A 19,447-nucleotide genomic window follows, 5' to 3' on the forward strand; every position below is an offset into this window, starting at 1 on the left:
ATGTGACTTTTGACAGGTCAAACTAAACATTAGAACGGTTTACAACACTTTTTTTGAACAGAAATGTATTTCTATGTAATATTACACAGCACATATGAAACAAATCTATAATGTTTTCTTAAACGATTAGCCATAGATTTCAGTTTGCATTTCATTGTAAAATAGTACCAAAGAGATAGAGTTTACTTGTAGTATAATTAGCAAATGTTAACATGAAAAGTCTGTTTAGTGAGACAAAACATTGTTCCATTGGTGCATCTTTTGAAAGCTTGTTTGTAACCAGATTAATAACCCTGGTAGAGAATGCTGAAATATTCAGATATTTGCCGGGATGCAGGTCATCCAGCTTGAAACTGGGAAATCTGGTCACCGTACTGTAGTTATACTTTTACCTAGCCTAGCTCACGTAGCATTATGTCAGGTTTGGCTAGCTGGGTAATGCTAGCTGTTGACAGTTCAGGAAACATTGCTAATTCCCTGTTACAGCACTTATAGTATGTGGATTACTCACTCATTCCCTCCATAATTGTTTACAAAGTTTACTCTATAGTCAGCAGTCAACTGAGATTGTAAACACTTAAGAATCGTCATCATGTTCTTTTCTTCCCATAACAAGCTATCATTATAGACACATTTCTATGGATACCAGCTATACTAGTACATTTTGGCCATGTCAAAGAACCATGCCATAATGCCCATAGAAATGGAAATTCATCAGGATAAAACTTATGTTATTCTAAATAGGGGTTGACCAATAATCGGCCTAGCCGATTATCGGCGCCAATATTCAGCATTTTTCCAATAATCTTCATCAACAATTTTAAAATCAAATAGCCGATATAATCAATTCTTAAATTCTGCTCCTTTGGCTCTGCTGCAGATTGCTGGGCATCTGCTTGGCTTGAGCAATGTCCCGCCCACAGTACTAGGTGAAGTTACGAGTAAAAGCCTATCAACACTGAATATAGTGCAGAATTAGCCAATAGAACGAGCGTCCGTCATGCTGCAGCCCCACCCCTCCTCTCTCAGCAGAACTCCGCATACACAGAGATGCACATGCAACTAGGGGGCAGGAAGCAGTAATCCACTTTACTGGAACAATAATTAATCTGAGGAGTCAACAAGCAGCTGAACAGAAAACACTGCAGCCTCTCAGACCAGAGGATGCTGTATCGTCTAGAATATGGACATAGTCTATTTTAAAATTTAAATAAACATTTTAACTAATTGCACATTCATAACAGCATCAATGAGTATGATTTTTACAATACATAACGTTTCTTAACAGCACAGGCAAAAATAGCAAAAACAAAGCAAGTCTCTCCCCACTTTTTAAACTAATAGCATATTCATAAAAGTAGCAATAAGTACGAAACATATAACGTTAACGTTTTTAATGCTTGGGGAGCAGCTTTTTTATGTCTGAGATAAAAAAAATGAAGCAACTCAACTTTAGAACTAATATTACTGTTTTGGACATGCATTTAAAAGAGAAGTATTCAGTGGTTTTACAAAACACAAATCGTTGATTAACGCCACTCTCTCCTGCCTCTCTCCTGAGTGGATGCTTCACTGGCAGTTGCGGCCGGAGTTTCTTTCTACAGGCTAAGTTTCATGTTGCTGTGCTGCTTTAGCAGATTCTTCAGTACTGAATTGTTTGTGGTTGAAACCTTCTGATGGTTGCACAAAGTTTACAATGGAAGACAATGTTCTTTGCATCTCGGAGTGTGACACTGTAGGCCTAATGGCAGTACTTACAGCTGTGGAAGTAATCTCCCTCGTTCTGTATTCTTCCTTTAGATTGACTTTAACAACGTAAGGTCTGGTGCCACTGACCTGCCATGCAGTCATGCATGTTACATTAATAAACAAATGAAACACAAGCAAACAGATACAACTCTGAAATGGCAGTTTATTATTGAGTCAACAAGAATTTACTAACTATGCGAAATCTAAGTTGATTACAATGGTTGACAACAGTCTTCTGACTGGCTACCAAAGGGCTTATGCCCCCTGACTGCGTACGCATCCAGTAGTGTGTGCATACAAGAAAACCCGTCTACACACACACAGCGAAGTGAGCGGAGATCAGAGTAGATTACACAAGTTGACTACTACGCCCGTTACTGTAAGTAAATGCTGTTACTGCACCAGTACAATAAGCAGAAACGTGTACAGAGCGATACTTTAAATCTGCTCTGTGTCATCCACCGCAGCTGTGTTTTGGTTTTACACAAGCACATGTGCTAGCTCGGCTAATAGCTAGTTTGTTAAACAAGCTAAAATGAAATCTCTCTGTCTTTAGGCTGTTTAACATAGATGCTATTTACCTTAAAATTGAGCAAATCCTTGTAAAATCAGCTGTTTGTTCAGACAACCCAGCAGGAAGAAGAGGAGGACTGATGTCTGTGCTCTTCATTTTAAACTTCACTTAGTATTTTACTATTGTTATCTGATCTTATATAGTGACTTTGCTGCTGTTTGCTGTTGCTTTTCTTGCTGCATTAAGTTTGATTACTGTTCGGAAATTATTCTTTTTTTTTTAAAATTATAGATATTTTTAAAAGGCAGTTATTTAGTAATGAAAAACCAATAAGAGTATAGATGAAGAACAGAAACAATAAATAGTATCAATAAAATCCTAACAATATAAAATACATACCATATAAATGGCAGCAAGTAACTTTACAAAGTTTATGATAATTTATCACTTATAGTTAACAAGTCCATCTATGGGATGGATCTGTAATTCATTTAATTTACTATTTATAAGATTAAACATGATAATTAACTTTAATCTTTTTATTTTCAACATTTTTTGTGTTGGAGTTTGTATTATTCTAAATTTTGACACCAAGATTAAAAATTTTACAACAAATGTATATTACAACAAATGTATATCGGTTCCAAGGTACATGTCAGACACATGTGCCACAGATTGCACTTTTAGAGCTGATTTTTTTTACACTTCAGTCCAGTCTCTACTGTACATGAACACGCACACCCTCAGATTCAATACCCTCCTTGGTTTCTGGCTTCTGCCGACTCCACAGCAGAGAAATCATATATCACTCCACACACAGTCAAAGACACACACACACACACACACACATACACACACACACACACACACACACACACGCGCACACACACACACACACATAGATACAAACAGACAAGCCCCAGGATAAATGTGACTTGCACTAAACCAGTCTCGCAAGTGAGTAGTAGTGTGTGTGTGTGTGTGTGAGTGTGCAGACTTGCGTGTGTACAATATGGTGTGTGTAATAGTAACAGAGGACAAACTGAGTCTGGAGATGCAGGTGTGTGTGTGTGTGTGTGTGTGTTTGTGCGTGTTTAGTAATCCATCTATGTAAGCTGCTGGGATGCCGAGTAAAGATTTTTAAGGGGAAAAGGCAAACCAAACCTTGTGAGACTCAGGCACTTTTCCTACATACTTTGGGGATTTTAGCTCTAACATTGTTCCCAGTGTGAGTTTCCTTGTTGTTGGTACACACACAGAATAAATCTTTGGGGTTATTTGAGGTCGCCTCTCAGCTCTATTTCTTCATAATCCAATTTAGGAGGAAAGTTCCAGAAGAGAACAATTTTGACATCAATACATTCATAGTATTTATTATTTTTTCCATTGTAGCATTTACTTCCGTTCATTTCCATAACAGTAAGCAGATTCTAGTTTAAATTATGCCCATTACACTCGTTTACATTTCAAGAGTGACTTATAGTAAGTGCAATAAATGAATTAGGTTGAATTACTTGATATCCGATGCCTAAAACAGCCAAGAGTAAGGAATTTAATGGTTAAGAGTGTGAGCATAGAATACTAATGTGTGGTAGTACTACATGAAGTATTAGTGGCCAGGAAGAACAAAATACTTTTTGCAATGCAGGAGGAAGGTAATTAAACATATAAGTGGCTATATGTCACATATATAGCGAATTATCACTAGCCAAAAACAGCTTTAAATGATTTCTGCCTGGGGAGGAGAGGAAGTTCCTATGAATCTCTTTTTATTATCCTTAACCAAACCTGTGTTGTGTTTATTGATAGGTTTGCATCACTTAGCAATACTTTTTTTGAGCTTTTGCACACTCTGGCAACATAGCAACAAATTTTGGCTACCTTATAAATAATTTATGGGGCTTTTACTAAATACAGCCACAGCAAACATTACATTTAGTGCAACATTTTGTGAAATATGCTCATCTGCTGTTTGCCGAGAGTTAAATGAGAAGATCAATACCACAAACAACAAATTGTGTTTTACATGCAATCTCTGCTGGTTAATTATTGGGTTAAGTACTGACCTTCAGAATTGCTGTTAGGCAGTTTAGCTAGAGCAAGCTGTTTTCCAGTGGAGTGGTTATGCTAAATGAAGCTAATGACTTGCTGGCTGTAACTTAATGTTAAGCGTATAGGCAGGACTGAAGGACAGTAAATCTTCTCATCTAACTTTCAGCAACAAAGTGAATAATAATATTTCCCAAAATGTCAAACAATTGCTTTAACCTGCTTATGAAATCTGTAAAATACCATCATCTTACTTTCAGCTAAACAAGATCTAACCCTAACCCTTCATTAGATACACCTTACTAGTACTGGGTTGACCCCTTTCCCTTCAGAATTGCCTTATTTCTTCGTGGCATACTTTCAGCAAGGTGTTGGAAACATTCCTTAGAGACTTTGGTCCATGTTGACATGATAGTATTACGCAGTTGCTGCAGGTTGTATCCATGCCAAGCCATTGGAGTACAATGAACTCATTAATCATGTTCAAGAAACGAGTTAGAGAAGATTTGAGCTTTGTGACATGGTGCATTATCCTGGTGGAAGTAGCCATCAGAAGATGGGCATTCTGTGGTCAAAAAGTGATGGACGTGGTCAGCAACAATCATCAGGTAGGCTGTCGCGTTTTAAAAAAATGACCAATTGGTACTAAGGGGCCCAAAGTGTGCCAAGAAAATATCCCCCACCACCAGCCTGAACTGTTGATACAAGGCAGGATGGATCCATGCTTTCATGTTGTTTACGCCAAATTCTGACTCTACCATCTGAATGTTGCAGCTGAAATCGAGACTCACCAGACCAGGCAAAGTTTTTCCAATCCTCTGTTGTCCAGTTTTGATGAGCCTGTGTTAGCTGACAGGAGGGGCACCTGGTGTGGTCTTCTGCTGCTGTAGCCTATATGCTTCAAGGTTCAATGTGCTGTGCATTCAGAGATGGTATTCAGCATACCTTGGTTGTAGGGATGAAACGATAACCGGTTTAATGGTAAACCATGGTAAAATTCCCGACTGTTAATATTACCGTACACAATTTAATTACCATGATAACCGGGTACGGTTAACCGTGCTGTTGTAATCTCACGGCAAACACCGTCCAGCGTCTCCCAGAAGCAGGCGCGCATGCGCAGAATGCAACGTGGGTTTGGGTCAATGACAACACGGCAGAAGACAACGTTGCAGAGATTTTTCAGTCACTCTGAAGTCATATTTTAGTTTTTATGAGAGTGCTGAGGGAAACTTGATTGAAGAAAATATCCTTATAGTGAACGCAGGGTGAGTTAATTTTTAGTTTTGGTTTGTCTCTCTGACTTGCTAACAGCATGTAAACTGAAACTCTCAGTGTTAGCTGCTCTTTTAAAAACGCCACACGTTGTTCTGTTGCTGTGTGTGTCATGTGTCGGCAGAGTCTATTCGTCCACTGCACATGATAGCACGTTACGCAGTTTAGTCAACCAACCAGCATATCTAGAAACGCTACAGACTCCTCTGTATTTATGTCAGTTTTTGGGCTCATTACTATCTCTGTCTTATAAAGTCTTATTTGTTTTCATGTAATTGTCCACGGGATCATTGTATTACCTATATAAAATAAAATCTTGATAATGCACACTTGATGATTTTCATATACTACAAATACAAAAGGTATTTACTGTTATTTTATTTTTCAAGCAAACAAAATGGCAATTGTAGCCTATTTGTAGTTTTCAATATAAAACTTGTTGAAACGGTTTCAGTGCGTGTATCAGTTCATCATTTCAATATTTTTTGGCACATTTTTACAATACCGTGATAATACTGATAACCATGATGATTTTGGTCACTATAATCGTGATATGAAATTTTCATATCGTTTCATCCCTACTTGGTTGTAACGAGGTTACTTGAGTTACTGTTACCTTTCTGTCATCTCGAACCAGTTTGTCCATTCTCCTCTGGCCTCTGACATCAACAAGGCATTTTCATCCACTGGATATTTTCTCTTTTTCAGACCATTCTCTGTCAAACCTAGAGACGGTTGTACGTGAAAATCCCAGTAGATCAGCAGGTTCTGAAATACTCAGACCAGCCTGTCTGGCACTAACAACTATGCCACTTTCAAAGTGACTTAAATGATTTGACCACGTTTGCATGCCTAAATGTATTGAGTTGCTGCCATTTGATTGGCTGATTAGCTATTTCTATAAGTGGCCGGTGAGTGTATGTGGGCTTCATATATCAACAAGCCATCAGAGAACATCAGTACTTTGAGTGGGCTGAGCGTAATGTGTACACAAGGGGAGCTCTGGGAAAAAACTATTGCGAGAGATCATGATTGCAATGGCATGCAAACACTGAAGCAGAAATATTTTTTAATTCCTCCGTGGCCTTGTAGGAACTCCTCAAAGAATCCCCCACCCCCACAGTTAATACATTTCTTCATAAGTATGTTTGTGTGGAGATTTTTACGTAGAGTTCTGCTGTATTTAAAAAGGGTATTTTTTTGAGGAACAGGAACTCCATGTATCTTCCTTGTGTCTGTGGTTGTGAGTGCAGAGGTCAGGGTTTTTTGTTTTCTCGCCCAGTTGAAACCATTCATGCAAATAGTCTGTGAAGCCATGTAAGTGTAATATAAGAATATACATCAGAAAGAAGTTCAACAGCAGTTTGTAAATTCACCTCTGCCCTCTGTTTTTAGTAAACACCCTTGAGTCTCAACCCTAGGATCATTGTCTCTGGAAGACTTTGATAATTTTCAGTGGTTTCTACCTTAAGTAGCCAATTGCAATAATTCGTCTATTTCCCAGAGGTGTGGCATATTTGTATCTTTTTGCTTTGTTTACAGATAATGCATCCTTTCTTCAAATTTCATTTGTCAAACCCAACCTTTAGCTACTGTTACTACATCACTGAGGGAGAGATTTAATTTCAGCCAAGCACCCAGCAGCCACAGATCTGCCTGGGCCAGTCTGCAATTCTAGGTGGCTGGATTTGTAAGTAGTTTTCAGAGGTTCTCATTTTCTCTCTCCTTTAGGTATACATTTGCGCGCTCACTCACATACACACACACACACACACACACACACTCCCTTTTCAACACTTTTGCTCCGGGGCTTGTAGCAGGGCACACAACAAGAGGCTTCTGTGCATACCAAACCCAGATTGTTCATTCAGAGCTGCCACTAATCATGCATTTGCGCGCACACACACGTACACACTTACATTACATGTGACCAGCATTCCTCCGGTTTTAGCCCTTGGGAGAGAAGGAGACTGAAGGAATTGAGCCAAGAGAGAGAGAGAGAAAAAAGACAAAGGTAGCAGAAAATCAGGAAATATTCATAACTACAAAATAGAGTACATTGGAAATCCTAGAAAGTGAACCTGACGCCTTTAATGAAATCCACTTGACTGAGGAATCTGCAAATATCTTTACCGTTTCCAGCTTGATTGTTCCCGTCCCGTTTAAATACATTAAAAACGTGTTAAAACAGAGGAGCTAGCCTATTACTTTAATATGCTTTCAGAAGTTAATAACTGAATTAAATATAATTAATTTATCATTGAGGTGAAAAGGTGCCACAATCACATTTATAGAAGTTACTTCCACAAACAACAGACACAAACAGGAGGGAAGGCTAAATCATGTGTGTTGACTCAGCAGGGATCTACAGGAGAAACATATTATAAAGCTATAAAGAATACCTGAGAGCCTGACTGCATTATATTGTTATATTTTTATATTTCGAATTGTCATCTTCCGCCTGAATATTGTATTTCCCTTAATAAAATAAAAAACATTTCCACCATAAATTGGTGCAGAAAAGGCAGACATTTTCACCAGAATGCAGGAAATTAAGTCTTTAATGCTCAAAATCTTCTGGGGGAGGACCCCCACACCCCACACTTATTAAGTGCCCCATCTAAGAATACGGTCTGTGTGTTTACAAAAAGTTTCTGAGAGGGAACATTCACTTATTAATTAAATTTAATCCCTATTGACATGGCTTTTTTGTTACCTGGGAAAGTCATAAAATTGTTGTGTATCATTCACTTATGTGCTTTTTTCATGTTTTTAATAACAAGAGTCACAACAACAACGATGATAATAATCAACAATATTCAGGACAAATAGCCAACATCTTTTTTGATGGGGGGCGGTAAGGGACCTAGATAATGGATAGGTGGGCGCTGGCCCAAAAAAGGTTGAGAACCACTGGTTTAGACCCTTTGAAACTCTTTACCGTAGGCTATTTTTTATTAAACTAAATCATACACTTTGTATGAGCATTTCAGAAACTGCAAATCTAAGAAAGCAGAAAAGAGCAGCTGCTTTTCGCCTCCAAACTTTACAGCTGATAAGCTACGATAAGTACGACTTCTAAGAAGTCACTAAGCATTTAGGTCGTCCCGGCTCTACCCTGGCTCATTTCTCCGCAAGGTGTCCTGAGGTGCTAGAGCAGCTGTGAACAAAGTCTGTCAGTGTATCAGTCTCCTATGTCATGCCAGACGCCACATCTTGCTCTGAGTATTGCAGGGATTCAGTCCAGGTGATTAATCTGAGCTCGTTAGCCACATGGCAGGCAGGTCGTAGCAGAATCTGGCCTGCTCACCGCCGTAGTGACTGAACACCCACCTACTCACACATATGCAGTTCTGTATTTCAGCACATATCAGTACTGTATTTACTAATAAACTTTACTGTATCTTTATATACAAGGTGGTATGGTTGTTTGCATGGCTGTCCATACACCAGCTTGTGTTGACAGAGTACACACTGTAGAAGCTTATCTCAGCTCGGCCCCATAGGAATGATGTCTTTTAAAGCAGGCTGGGAGTTTGAGGTGAAACTGATATGTGCTGCTACCTCGCTCTCCCTCACATCTACCGGGGGACTGCAACAGTAAATGATGGCATTAGGAAGGAGGGGAGGGGGCGGAGCAGATGAACTGCTTTCCTTCCTAGAGCGAGGGATGATACGTGGGCCAAGGCAGGAGGAGGAGGAGGAGAGTGGTGAAGCTGGACAGGTGCTGAGAGAGAGATATGTGCTTTTTTTCTCTGCTGCACAGGATATGGGGGGTGGAGAGAAAGGGAGAGAGAGAAAGAGAGAAAAAGGACAGGTGAAATATTTCCCCCTGTGGCAGTGGAAATAGGGGAAAGTGGATAGGGCCAGCTCTGTATTGAGAAATGGACTAAACCATTCCCTGAGGGGATGTTGAGACTCCCAGCCCCACAGGCCTCTCTCTAAATGTACCTACCAGTGATGGATAGTATCAACGTTTACCCCCTCTGCTTTTTCCTCACTCCTCAGCAGAGCTCAGGGAGGGCTGTTTGTGTGTGTCTGTGTGTTTTTGTGTGAGTGTGTGCAACCAGCATACCCCATGCCAGGCAATCCTGGCTTGCCTCCTCGACACTCCCAGGGAGTAGAAAACATATCCCCTGTAACAATCAATAGCTACCCCCAGCTCCCAGCCCCATCTGCAGTCCAAAGCAGTTCCTATCTCCAGTGGCCGCCACTACTATTAATTCTGTGCCCCACCGCTTCCTGCTTAGAGCCCGGTCCCTGAGATTAAAGAGCAACACAGCTACTGGAGTCCTTTGCTCACAGGAGGAGAAGGAGAAGGAGGAGGAGGAGGGGGAAAGGGGGCACAGTGTGAAGATTGTTTATCCAGAGGAATCTCCTCAGTACCAGCCTACAAATACTACTCATTTCCACTTCAGGGCCACATGGGGCTAACCTCATCTGACTCTTATCCGTGTCAATTAATTTGCAACAAATCAACATCTTTGTGATGCTTTCGGCTTCTTTTCCCCCAAAGAAAACAATTATAGCCAGCTGGGATGCAGTCAAAGAAGTAGTTAAAATACAACAATCTAATGCTCATGTGATCAGTCGATTTATCAGTCAGTTGATCAAAATTAATCTGGAAGAATTTTAGGAGTCTAGTAATTGTTGATGAGTCATTTATCAAACACAAATGCAACAAAAAAACTGGTAAGGAAACTGGTTCCCAGCTTCTCAAATGTGAGGATATGCTGCTTTTGTCTGTCTTGCTTGACTGTGAATGAAATCTCTGTGGGTTGGACAAAAGACACATCTGCACCTGATTGTGACTAAATGGGCTGTTTGTCTTTATTTCTCCCAACTTTCCTGAATTTTTTTTTCAATATTGCAATATGTTACTCTGATAAATTACTGCAAGCAAACATATGATGTGATCAATCAAAATAATGTCACCTGCTGAGCTGAATCAGACCTTTGATGTGTAACGTAGCACTGCTGCTTGCTAGATTTTTTTCATGAAGGTTAAAGGAATCGTTTGTTTTAATTACACTTCTAGCAAAGAGCTGGATTAGAAGAGTAATAACACATGTCTGTACTGCAAATATAAAGCTACAGCCAGCGGCTGGTTAGCTTAGCATAGCATTAACTGGCAGCAGTAACTGTCATTTTTACACGTTTTTTGTAAGGTTTTTAACAAACAAGATACTTTGTATTAATTATTGAGATTCAGAGGTGCTCTTAGGCAGATTGTATTGCAGCACAGAGCCAGGCTAACTGTTTCTACCTGTCTCCAGTCTTTGTGTTAAGTGTGCTAAGATAACCATCTCCTAGCCCCATTCATATAAACCAAACAGCCACGTCAGTATCGATCGATCGAATTAGTGTTATTTCATGCGAGGTCTCCACTGTAAAATGCTGTGCAAAATTGTCCGTTTTTGTTTGTTGGTATTTTTTACAGTTTAATTAATCATTATTTCGAGTAAAGGATTAATCAAAAATAGTCAGCTGTCAAGTGATAATGAAAAAAATGAATAGTTGTAGCCTTACATCAATCCCTTATTGACAGCGCAGACAGACATGCCTCAGGTAAGCTTCACTTGGCCTTGCTGTGGCAATGAGCATACTAACTTGAATTCTAAGAATTCTGTGATAAGAGAATATGGAGAAAGCTTCATCAGCAAACGTTTGGCATTTGTCTGCTGTAAGAAAATTAGATTTGTTCCATCAGGATGTGTTGAGGGACATTTCAGGTGCTGTTGTTTTTATTGTTTATCTCATTTGGGCATTGTTCCAATTTAACTGTGTCCCTGATCTTCTCATGTGTCTCACAGTGGGACTCAAAGTGAGAGTATCCGTTTCTCCAGGGCAAACACATGCTGCCTCTACTTTACTAGCTCTCTCCCTCCCTTAAACACACACGCATACACTCATACACACACTCTCTCACACACACACACACACACACACACACACACAAGTGAACACTTTTAGAAAAAAAAAAACACAAGAAACATGCACTGTACACACATAATCATGAACATACACAGACTCATTTTACCTCTGCAAACATCCAGTGACTTGCACTGCATGGATTAGCCCCATAAAGCATTCCTTTTGAAACTCAGCAAGTAGGGATTTCTTTTTAGGTGATCACTGGCCTAAGCAGCTGTTACACGCAGGATTAGCAGGTTCTGCCATTCAGACAACATGGTCTGTTTAAACTGACAGGGGGAAGAAAGTAGAGAAAGACAAGGAGGGGAAAGGAGAGGTTATGACAGGCAGGAGCAGAAATGATGCTGAGAGAGAGGGGAGGGAGGGAGAAAAGGAGGTGTGAAAAACTTGAAATAGGCAACAGATGACAAGAGAAGGGGAGTGAGCATGTGGAGCAGAAGGGATGAGAGGTGAAAGGAGCAGAGAAGAGCAGTAGAATTAGGATGTGTGAAGAGAAGTGTGAAGGGAAGGAGACGCATGGAGAGAAAAGAGGATAGACTGTGAGGAAAGGGGAGGAGAGGACAGGAGCGGACAGGAGAGGAGAGGCAGAAGCTTATCCAGTGTTGTGAGAAGTAGGACTCTGCCAAGAAGCAGCTTAAAAGGAGCTGACAATGAGAATATTGTTCCTCTTCTGTTTTTCATCCAGTTTGTTGTTTCTTGTTTTACTTCTATAATATCATCCTCCTCCTGTCTCTCCGAGTGTGAAAGCGTGTCATCCAGCCACCTTTTGTAATTGTGCTAGTACAAGGTGTTTGCAAAGAGGGTAGGTTGATGGGCTGATAACAGGCCTAGCTTTAGGGGTGGAAAGACATTTCCATTCTGGGCAGCTGGCTCACAATAGCATCTCTCTTGCTTCCCTTGTGTCTCTCACCTCTCTTACTTCCATTCTCTCACATACCTCATTTTGCATTTAGCGCTCCCTCCCGCTTTCTCTCCTTTTTTAGTGTGCATTGTAAATGGAGGAACACATCAGGGACCCCTGTTGTTATGAGCTATGTCTTCCCACGGCTGCTGTTTGTCGTTCCATTCCCCACTCACTTTTTCCCCTCCGCCTCTTCTCCTGTGTGTCTAGCAAGGTGTGCAACCGTGGTGTGGTAGCCAGGCAGCTTTCTCCGTTTGATGCATCGCGGCATATTTCACTGGAACAAGCCAGCGCTTCCTGGGAGCAGAACTCATGCCTCGTGTCAGCGCTCCTTCGCCTTGCACTCGCCACTTTCACTCATTACCCTTTTCCTCTTTCTGCTCTCCCCTGTGCCCCTCCTTCGCTTTCAGCCTATCCTGCTGGAAAGATAGGGAAATTGTACATTCAGACGTTCACACACACACACACACACACACACACACACACACACACACACACAGACACTATCTCATATATGCAGACACACAGCACAGACAAGTGCAGCCTTTCCAGTCACACGCCACACCACTACAATTTCTTCACATTTTCTAAAAGGAATTGTACACACACACACATGCATAAACACAAACACCCACACAATCTCACAGTCATATTCTGGCCCTTTATCCCTTCTTGGTAATCTGTTTACGGAGTGCTGGGCACATTTGAGGGGAATTTAATTGAAACCAGGGCTAATCTGATGATGGCATGGCGCGACAGAGCCCTCAGCTCTGCATCACCTCTAGTCAGGTTGCACCTTGTAGTTCTCTCACTCAATACCTTGCTACTTCATTTTATGCCTCACATTTCAATGCAGCGCTGCCCACTCATACGTACCACATTCATTGTTAATCCGACATTTGATATGCACCACGCTCACTGAATTCTGATCTTGTTTTTCTTGTTTGTGTCTTCCCTCCTCTTTTTTCCTCACTCCCCACCATTTACCCAACGCTTCCCTTGTCTCCTTCTTCCAGGATGGATATTACTCCCACAGGCCGAAGGAGAAAAGTAGAGTGGACAGCAACAATGAGAACTCTGTGCCCAAAGACTTTGAGAACATAGACAATAGTAACTTCGGTGCGCGCTCACAGCCACACCGGCAGTCTGTAGGGGCCACCATCGGCAAGCGGGAGAATCTGCAGGAGAAGGCCCACGCCCAGCAGCAGGCCTGGCGGGACAGCTCCCCAAGTCTGGGCCGCAGCTCAAACGAAGTGCTGCCTGTAGGCCACCAGCCGCTGGTAGTGGGCAACAATGCCTCCTACCCAGGTGGTCGGGGCATCGCAGGAGAGTCGCAGCAACACTACCATACCTCGCAGGCCCAGCAAGCACAGTCGCAGCACAGACATCAGCACCCACACAGGAGGCAGTCGACTGCAGCACCGCTGGAGGTGACTTACGACCAGCCACCTAAGTGTGAGATCAGTGGGAAGGAAGCCATTTCAGCTCTATCCAGAGCCAAGAGCAGGGAGTGCCGGCAACAGATTGCTGAAGTGTACTGCAGACACAAGGAAGGGCAGTTAATGCCCGAGAAGGTCACTCGCTACTGCCCCCTCGAGGGTGAGTCATTAATCATTGTAATTATTTGATTTTAGTTAATACAAATGGATATGTCTGTGATTCACTTTGTATTCTGCACAAAAATTGTCTAACTGAATGGGTCAATATCTATCAAGTTTCCCATCTTGGGGACATCTGATAGTTTAATTCCAAATGGTTGTGATATGTGAAACCATAATATTTCTTTACATTTTTATGGAATACTGAAATAAGCAACAATCAAGTTTAAGATCGGAAAAAAACATCCTAAGTTACTTTTTATTGTTAAGTGTAACACTCAAAAACGTTGTCTGCTTCATAAGGTATGTGTGGATTTGGTTCAGATTTCATTGAAACTGCTGGCAAAATGAGCAACACTCAAATGTTGCTAAACTGATTGGTGCCCGGAAATACATGGCATCACCTTTTCCCAACTTAGCCATGCCCACTTATAACCAGTAATACAGAAATCTCTGATGTGAAATAACCAGAACTATTCAAGAAAAGTTTCGGTTCATGTCGGACCTACATTGCTCATAGTAAGAATCTGCCTCACGTCGCAGTATAATTAGCTGTGCGATACCTAAATGTCAAGTGGACAAAGAAAGACACTGATGGCCTTTGCACACCAAGTGCATATATTTTGTCCTAAATTGTCACACAAATAAATACAACCTCACATTGTGTCAATCAAGTTTACATACCAGCTATGAAATCTTCATCTGTCATTAAAGTTTTCAGAAAAGGTTAAATTTTCTGCGTTTTTTTGCAGCCGTCAAAAGCAAAGTATCATTTGAGAAATCAGATCTACTCCTACAGCCTACCTAAAGCTATTTTGTCCATTTTGTCTTCTATTGTGATTTTTTGCAACAAATAGAATAATAAAAAACATTGGACTCGATGTGCAAGGTTTCTATGTATAACGATTTTTAGCGGATGAAAAAAACACAGAAGAAAAAAACTTGGTGTGCAAGGTATGGGCTAGAGGTTGAATTCCTGCTAAGGCCTGTCTGGCCAAACAACATTTATGTGAAAGCAGTGAAAATAGATGACGCTCTTAAGAGCTATTCACTACAGTGCTATTTAAAACAATTGTTCATCTCAAATCACTTTATAAAAACTACACAAATAGGTTAAAAATCAGGATATCAAGAAGCTAATAGATTTTTTGCTTGTATTGATTAAGTACAAAACACAAAGAAAAACTTCCTGGAAATAATGTTGACAGGTTGTCAATTGTCCTCATATAGTTTGACATTTAATCTTTTCACAGTATTTCTTCCTACTCTCTGCTGTTCAAGCTTTTTTCATATCAAAAAAAGAAAAATAATATCCGCAAAGCTAAGTACAAACAGCATAGTCTGACCAGTCAGTCTTTAGTACATGGTAAAATATTTCCTGTTCTTGTAATTGTAATTCTCGTCAAAGGCAAGAAATGTCGTTTTTTTTGCTGATGTGTAATTGGTGAAGTAAATTGTTGGAGAAAATGGGGATGCTGTTTGTATTCTCTCCAAATTGGTTTCCAATTTTCATTTGTTTTGTCAAGCTGGCCACAGACCACAGGTTCTTCTTCTCAAACAGACGCACACATTTTTTCTCTAAGAATTTATGGTTGTGGGTTCTGTAAACATAATTTGTTGCGGCTGCTGCCATCGGTGAGCAACCATGTTTAGCTAGTGAACAGCACATACACACACATGCATTTTTACTCATGAAGAATGGACTGAATGCAATATGAGCAGCAGGGGAGGAGGAGAAGGCTATTATACATCCTGCTTGTTCTAGTCAGATACCTTCCCTGGCCTGCGCTCATTTTATTAGAACTTGAGGAGGCACTGTGACTTAGCAACTTCTGTGCATTCCCCTTCCCAAGAGCAGGAGTATCGTTTCTCTGTGCCTAAGCTCCTGTCATCTCACACAGCAACTCACCATCCCACTCAAACTGACAGTTTGATCAAAGGAGACAAAGAAATTGAAAAGGGCTTTCCCCTGGTGGCTGAGCTGTAACAACACGACAGCTAAATTAAATCACTTTTCTTTCTTACTCGCCGTCTGCCTGCCTGCTGCCTGCCAACGTGTTATCTCCCCTTTTCTCTCTCTCTGCCCCCCCCCCTTCTCTGTTCCCCATTCCAATTCAAGTCCTAACCTTGTTAGCTGAAAATTGTCCAATTTGATTTGATCGGCATTCTGTCCTTGAGGCCTTGGCTAGATTAGCAATTGTGTTAGCTCTGGTATTAGCATCATTGAATACAGGGAGAACATGTTCAATCTCTTTGCCTCCCATATGCTAACTTGGCTAATAATGATATGATTGGGCTGCATTGCTCCAGCAGCTGGCAGTCAGTAACCTTGCACCTATGTAGCTTCAACCTAGTGGTCTTGTACTAACAAGGATTTGTGTATACATAAATCGTACATAAAGCTGCTATAATCACTATATTTATAACAGAAATTAATCAAATGAGTAGTTGTAATGTGAGCAGTCGCTCGAAGTGACAAACCCATAGAGAATTAACTCTGAGAACCCAACTCTGAAGTTTTCCTCAGATTTATGATCTTCTTTTAGCTCATTGCCTTGATTTTCTGGCCTGCAACTTTACTGCTTTTGTTTGCTCTTATGGCTTAATTTTCAGCTGTAGCAGCCAGCTGTTTTTAGCAGCTCCAATATGCTAACTGCCCAAAACCAAACAGCAGACAGAGTTAGCAACTGCTGGTGAACCTAGTGGAGCATTTAGCAGATAAAGAGCTAGATATTTCGCTCAGCTGGTTGTTGTTGACAGCGTGTTGTTAGCTGTGTCTGTTGGATGCCTTATTAAGTAACTGTTTGCTCAGAAGTTTGCCATACTAACTTAAAAGGTGATCGTAGGTGCTCGTAAATGTTGTGTTCAGTGTTGTGTTTGCTCTGCTCTCAGGTGGCTAAAAAATCAGTTATTAGGTCTACAGGTTTAAAGGGGGGGGGGGGGATGTGTTATTGTATTCATATAAATCAAACTCATGTATATGATTTATATGTCTGCAAACCTGGCTTTGTGGAATGAAACCATCCCCGAGACATTTTCAAATGCAATTTGATACAAGCCCTTTGGGGTAAAGCTCAGCTCTTGTTCTAACCTCTCATATGAGCAGTTAAGATGGAGGGTGGGTAACAGCCCGAAGTTACACAAGATGATGGAGGAAGAGAGTGGGGTGATAGCAGATGAGGGAGAAGCAGTTTAAAAGATTGATGGGGATGGGAAGGATGATGAAGAGTGATGAGCTCAAGAGGAGGGCTTTTGTTTTTTCTTTTGGAATAGGCCTGCGGTCTCTTCAGGTGCAAGACCTGTTCAAAAAATACAACATTTTCTGCAGATAAACACACTTGCTCGAAAAAACTGAAATGTAAGTTTGGGCACACACACAGTAGTGCTCATTAGTTCAGCTAGCTAGCGTAGCACACATTCTCAAAGTACTTTGTGAAGCGACTGGCCAATTATCCGTGTGCAAAGCAAACCAGTGAACCTTCTTAGCTGGCCACCAATTACCGTTCAATCTGATTTGGCCCACAGCAGATCTCCCCCCTGAGCTGTCTCACACACACACACACACACACACACACACACACACACACACACACACACAGAGTGAGAAATAAGTATGAGTGACTGACAGGAGCCACGGCCAACTGGGGCCAATTGAAGCCAAAGGAGCGGGTCATTAACCCCAACCTTGTGGCCAACCTTTAAACAAAGCCATGCTGGACACCTTAAATTAGAATGAATGAGATTAGTTGATCAGGAAGGACTAGGCTTTCTTAGCCTACCCCTTTCAACTCATAAAGAGAAGACATGTCGGACACTTGCCCTTAAATTTTGAGTAATTACAGGTCCCTAGAGCCAGACGTGGAGAGGAGGCGGGAGGAAATGTAACCTCAGGCGAATAAACAGCCCCCACCCCAGTATTCCCTCAGCTTCCTCTACTTCTTCACCACAAACAGGCTCTTGGGAACTGAAGTCCCAAATTATAGTCATTAATCTCCTTAAGGCACGTTCTGTGAACAAACATGTCTCATAAGCTGCGTGTGCACATTGGCTGTAATAATTGAAAATTTAAAAACAAACAATGTCTGAGATAATGTTGGGACTTGATGGTGGAGAACAGCTTCGAAAAAAGGTTTTTTTCAGATTTGAAGTGCAAGTGTTTATTTTTGAGCAGTTAAGTGTGGTACAAAACCACATAACGGAGCTATGTGAGGTTACCAATGGCTCTCCAGAGATTGTTGGAATTGTTTCAATTGATAGTGGCCTGGCAGGCCGCAACCAAGGCAGTGTTTGCCTATATGCTTATTGTTGTTTGTGTGAAATCCAAGGCATCTTCTGGGAGTTTTGCCTGAGAGGAATTGTGGCACACTGTCAAACCGTGCTCCACCCTGAAAGCCTCAGAGGAATTGCTTATAGGATTCCTGTCTGAATGAGGATACTAGTTACAGTGTGTGTAGTGTCTGGTTAAATTGCCATAATTCCAATCAAGAAAATGGATGAGCGAGTCATGGTTTTGTGGGTATGTTTTGTTTTTGTTCCCCAGCAAGGCTGAAGTATGACATTGTTGTTTATATTTATTCATTTATTCATTATAACCTCAGTTGTAGCAAGGCTTCCTTTCCCTGTGCGTAACACTGACCAATTTGGACGCCTGAATTACACAGTGGAGAGCAAAAAGAAGTAACCCATGTTATAATAATGCTACAGCCAGTGTCAAGTCTTACAGTATATCTTCAAAAGAGCATCTTGATTTGTAGTTATAAAACAGGTACTTCTACAGTTTAAACTGTATCACACAATGAGACACAATGTAAAATACCCACTAAATGTTCACATTGACAACACTGGCAGTTCATTATTATAAATATGCTAATCATACCACTCCAATGGCTACTTACTTTGTTGCCTAGCAACCTTGTTGTTTAGTCATTTCTGTTTATTGTTTAATAAAAGAATAGCATCTAATTATTATTAATAAGTATATTCATTATGCTTTGGCATTTGCTTTCTGTGTCCCTGGAAGATATCCCATCATACAGTGACTAATATTTTGTGCAGCCTCTCATAGATGATCAAAATAAATAACAGATTTGATTTGGTAATCAAACAAGCGAACAATCCCTGATTATATTACTGATTAAGAGTCCATGCAAGGTTAATTCAAGATTTATATTCACTGGTATGATTACATAAATATAGACATGTTGTTTTCTTTATTCCCTAACAGGTAAAGCCAATGCTAACGTCCAGTGGGATGAGGACTCCGCTGAGAGCTTTCCATCAAAACCAGTGAGAATAGCGTTTGTCCTGGTGGTCCATGGACGAGCCTCTCGCCAGTTTCAACGCCTCTTCAAAGCCATCTACCACACCTCGCACTACTACTACATACACGTCGATCAGGTGAGCCACACTTCAATGTTTGGTCAATGG

The 19,447-nt window shown here is 40.9% G+C and overlaps 1 protein-coding gene across 1 annotated transcript in view; it reads left to right on the forward strand.

Annotated features, from left to right (window-relative positions):
• The window catches only part of xylt1 (xylosyltransferase I), an 88,002-nt gene that overhangs the window by 36,475 nt on the left and 32,080 nt on the right, over positions 1-19,447 (forward strand). Inside the window, exons 2-3 of the mRNA XM_038714232.1 lie at positions 13,439-14,021; positions 19,245-19,417. Coding sequence (XP_038570160.1) covers positions 13,439-14,021; positions 19,245-19,417 — 756 coding nt within the window. The remainder of the gene's footprint in view (positions 1-13,438; positions 14,022-19,244; positions 19,418-19,447) is intronic.

This window comes from Micropterus salmoides, unplaced genomic scaffold (genome assembly GCF_014851395.1).
Source record: "Micropterus salmoides isolate LMB-PRFRI ecotype aquatic unplaced genomic scaffold, ASM1485139v1 Ms_hic_scaffold_12, whole genome shotgun sequence".
Classification (NCBI taxonomy): Eukaryota; Metazoa; Chordata; class Actinopteri; order Centrarchiformes; family Centrarchidae; genus Micropterus; species Micropterus salmoides.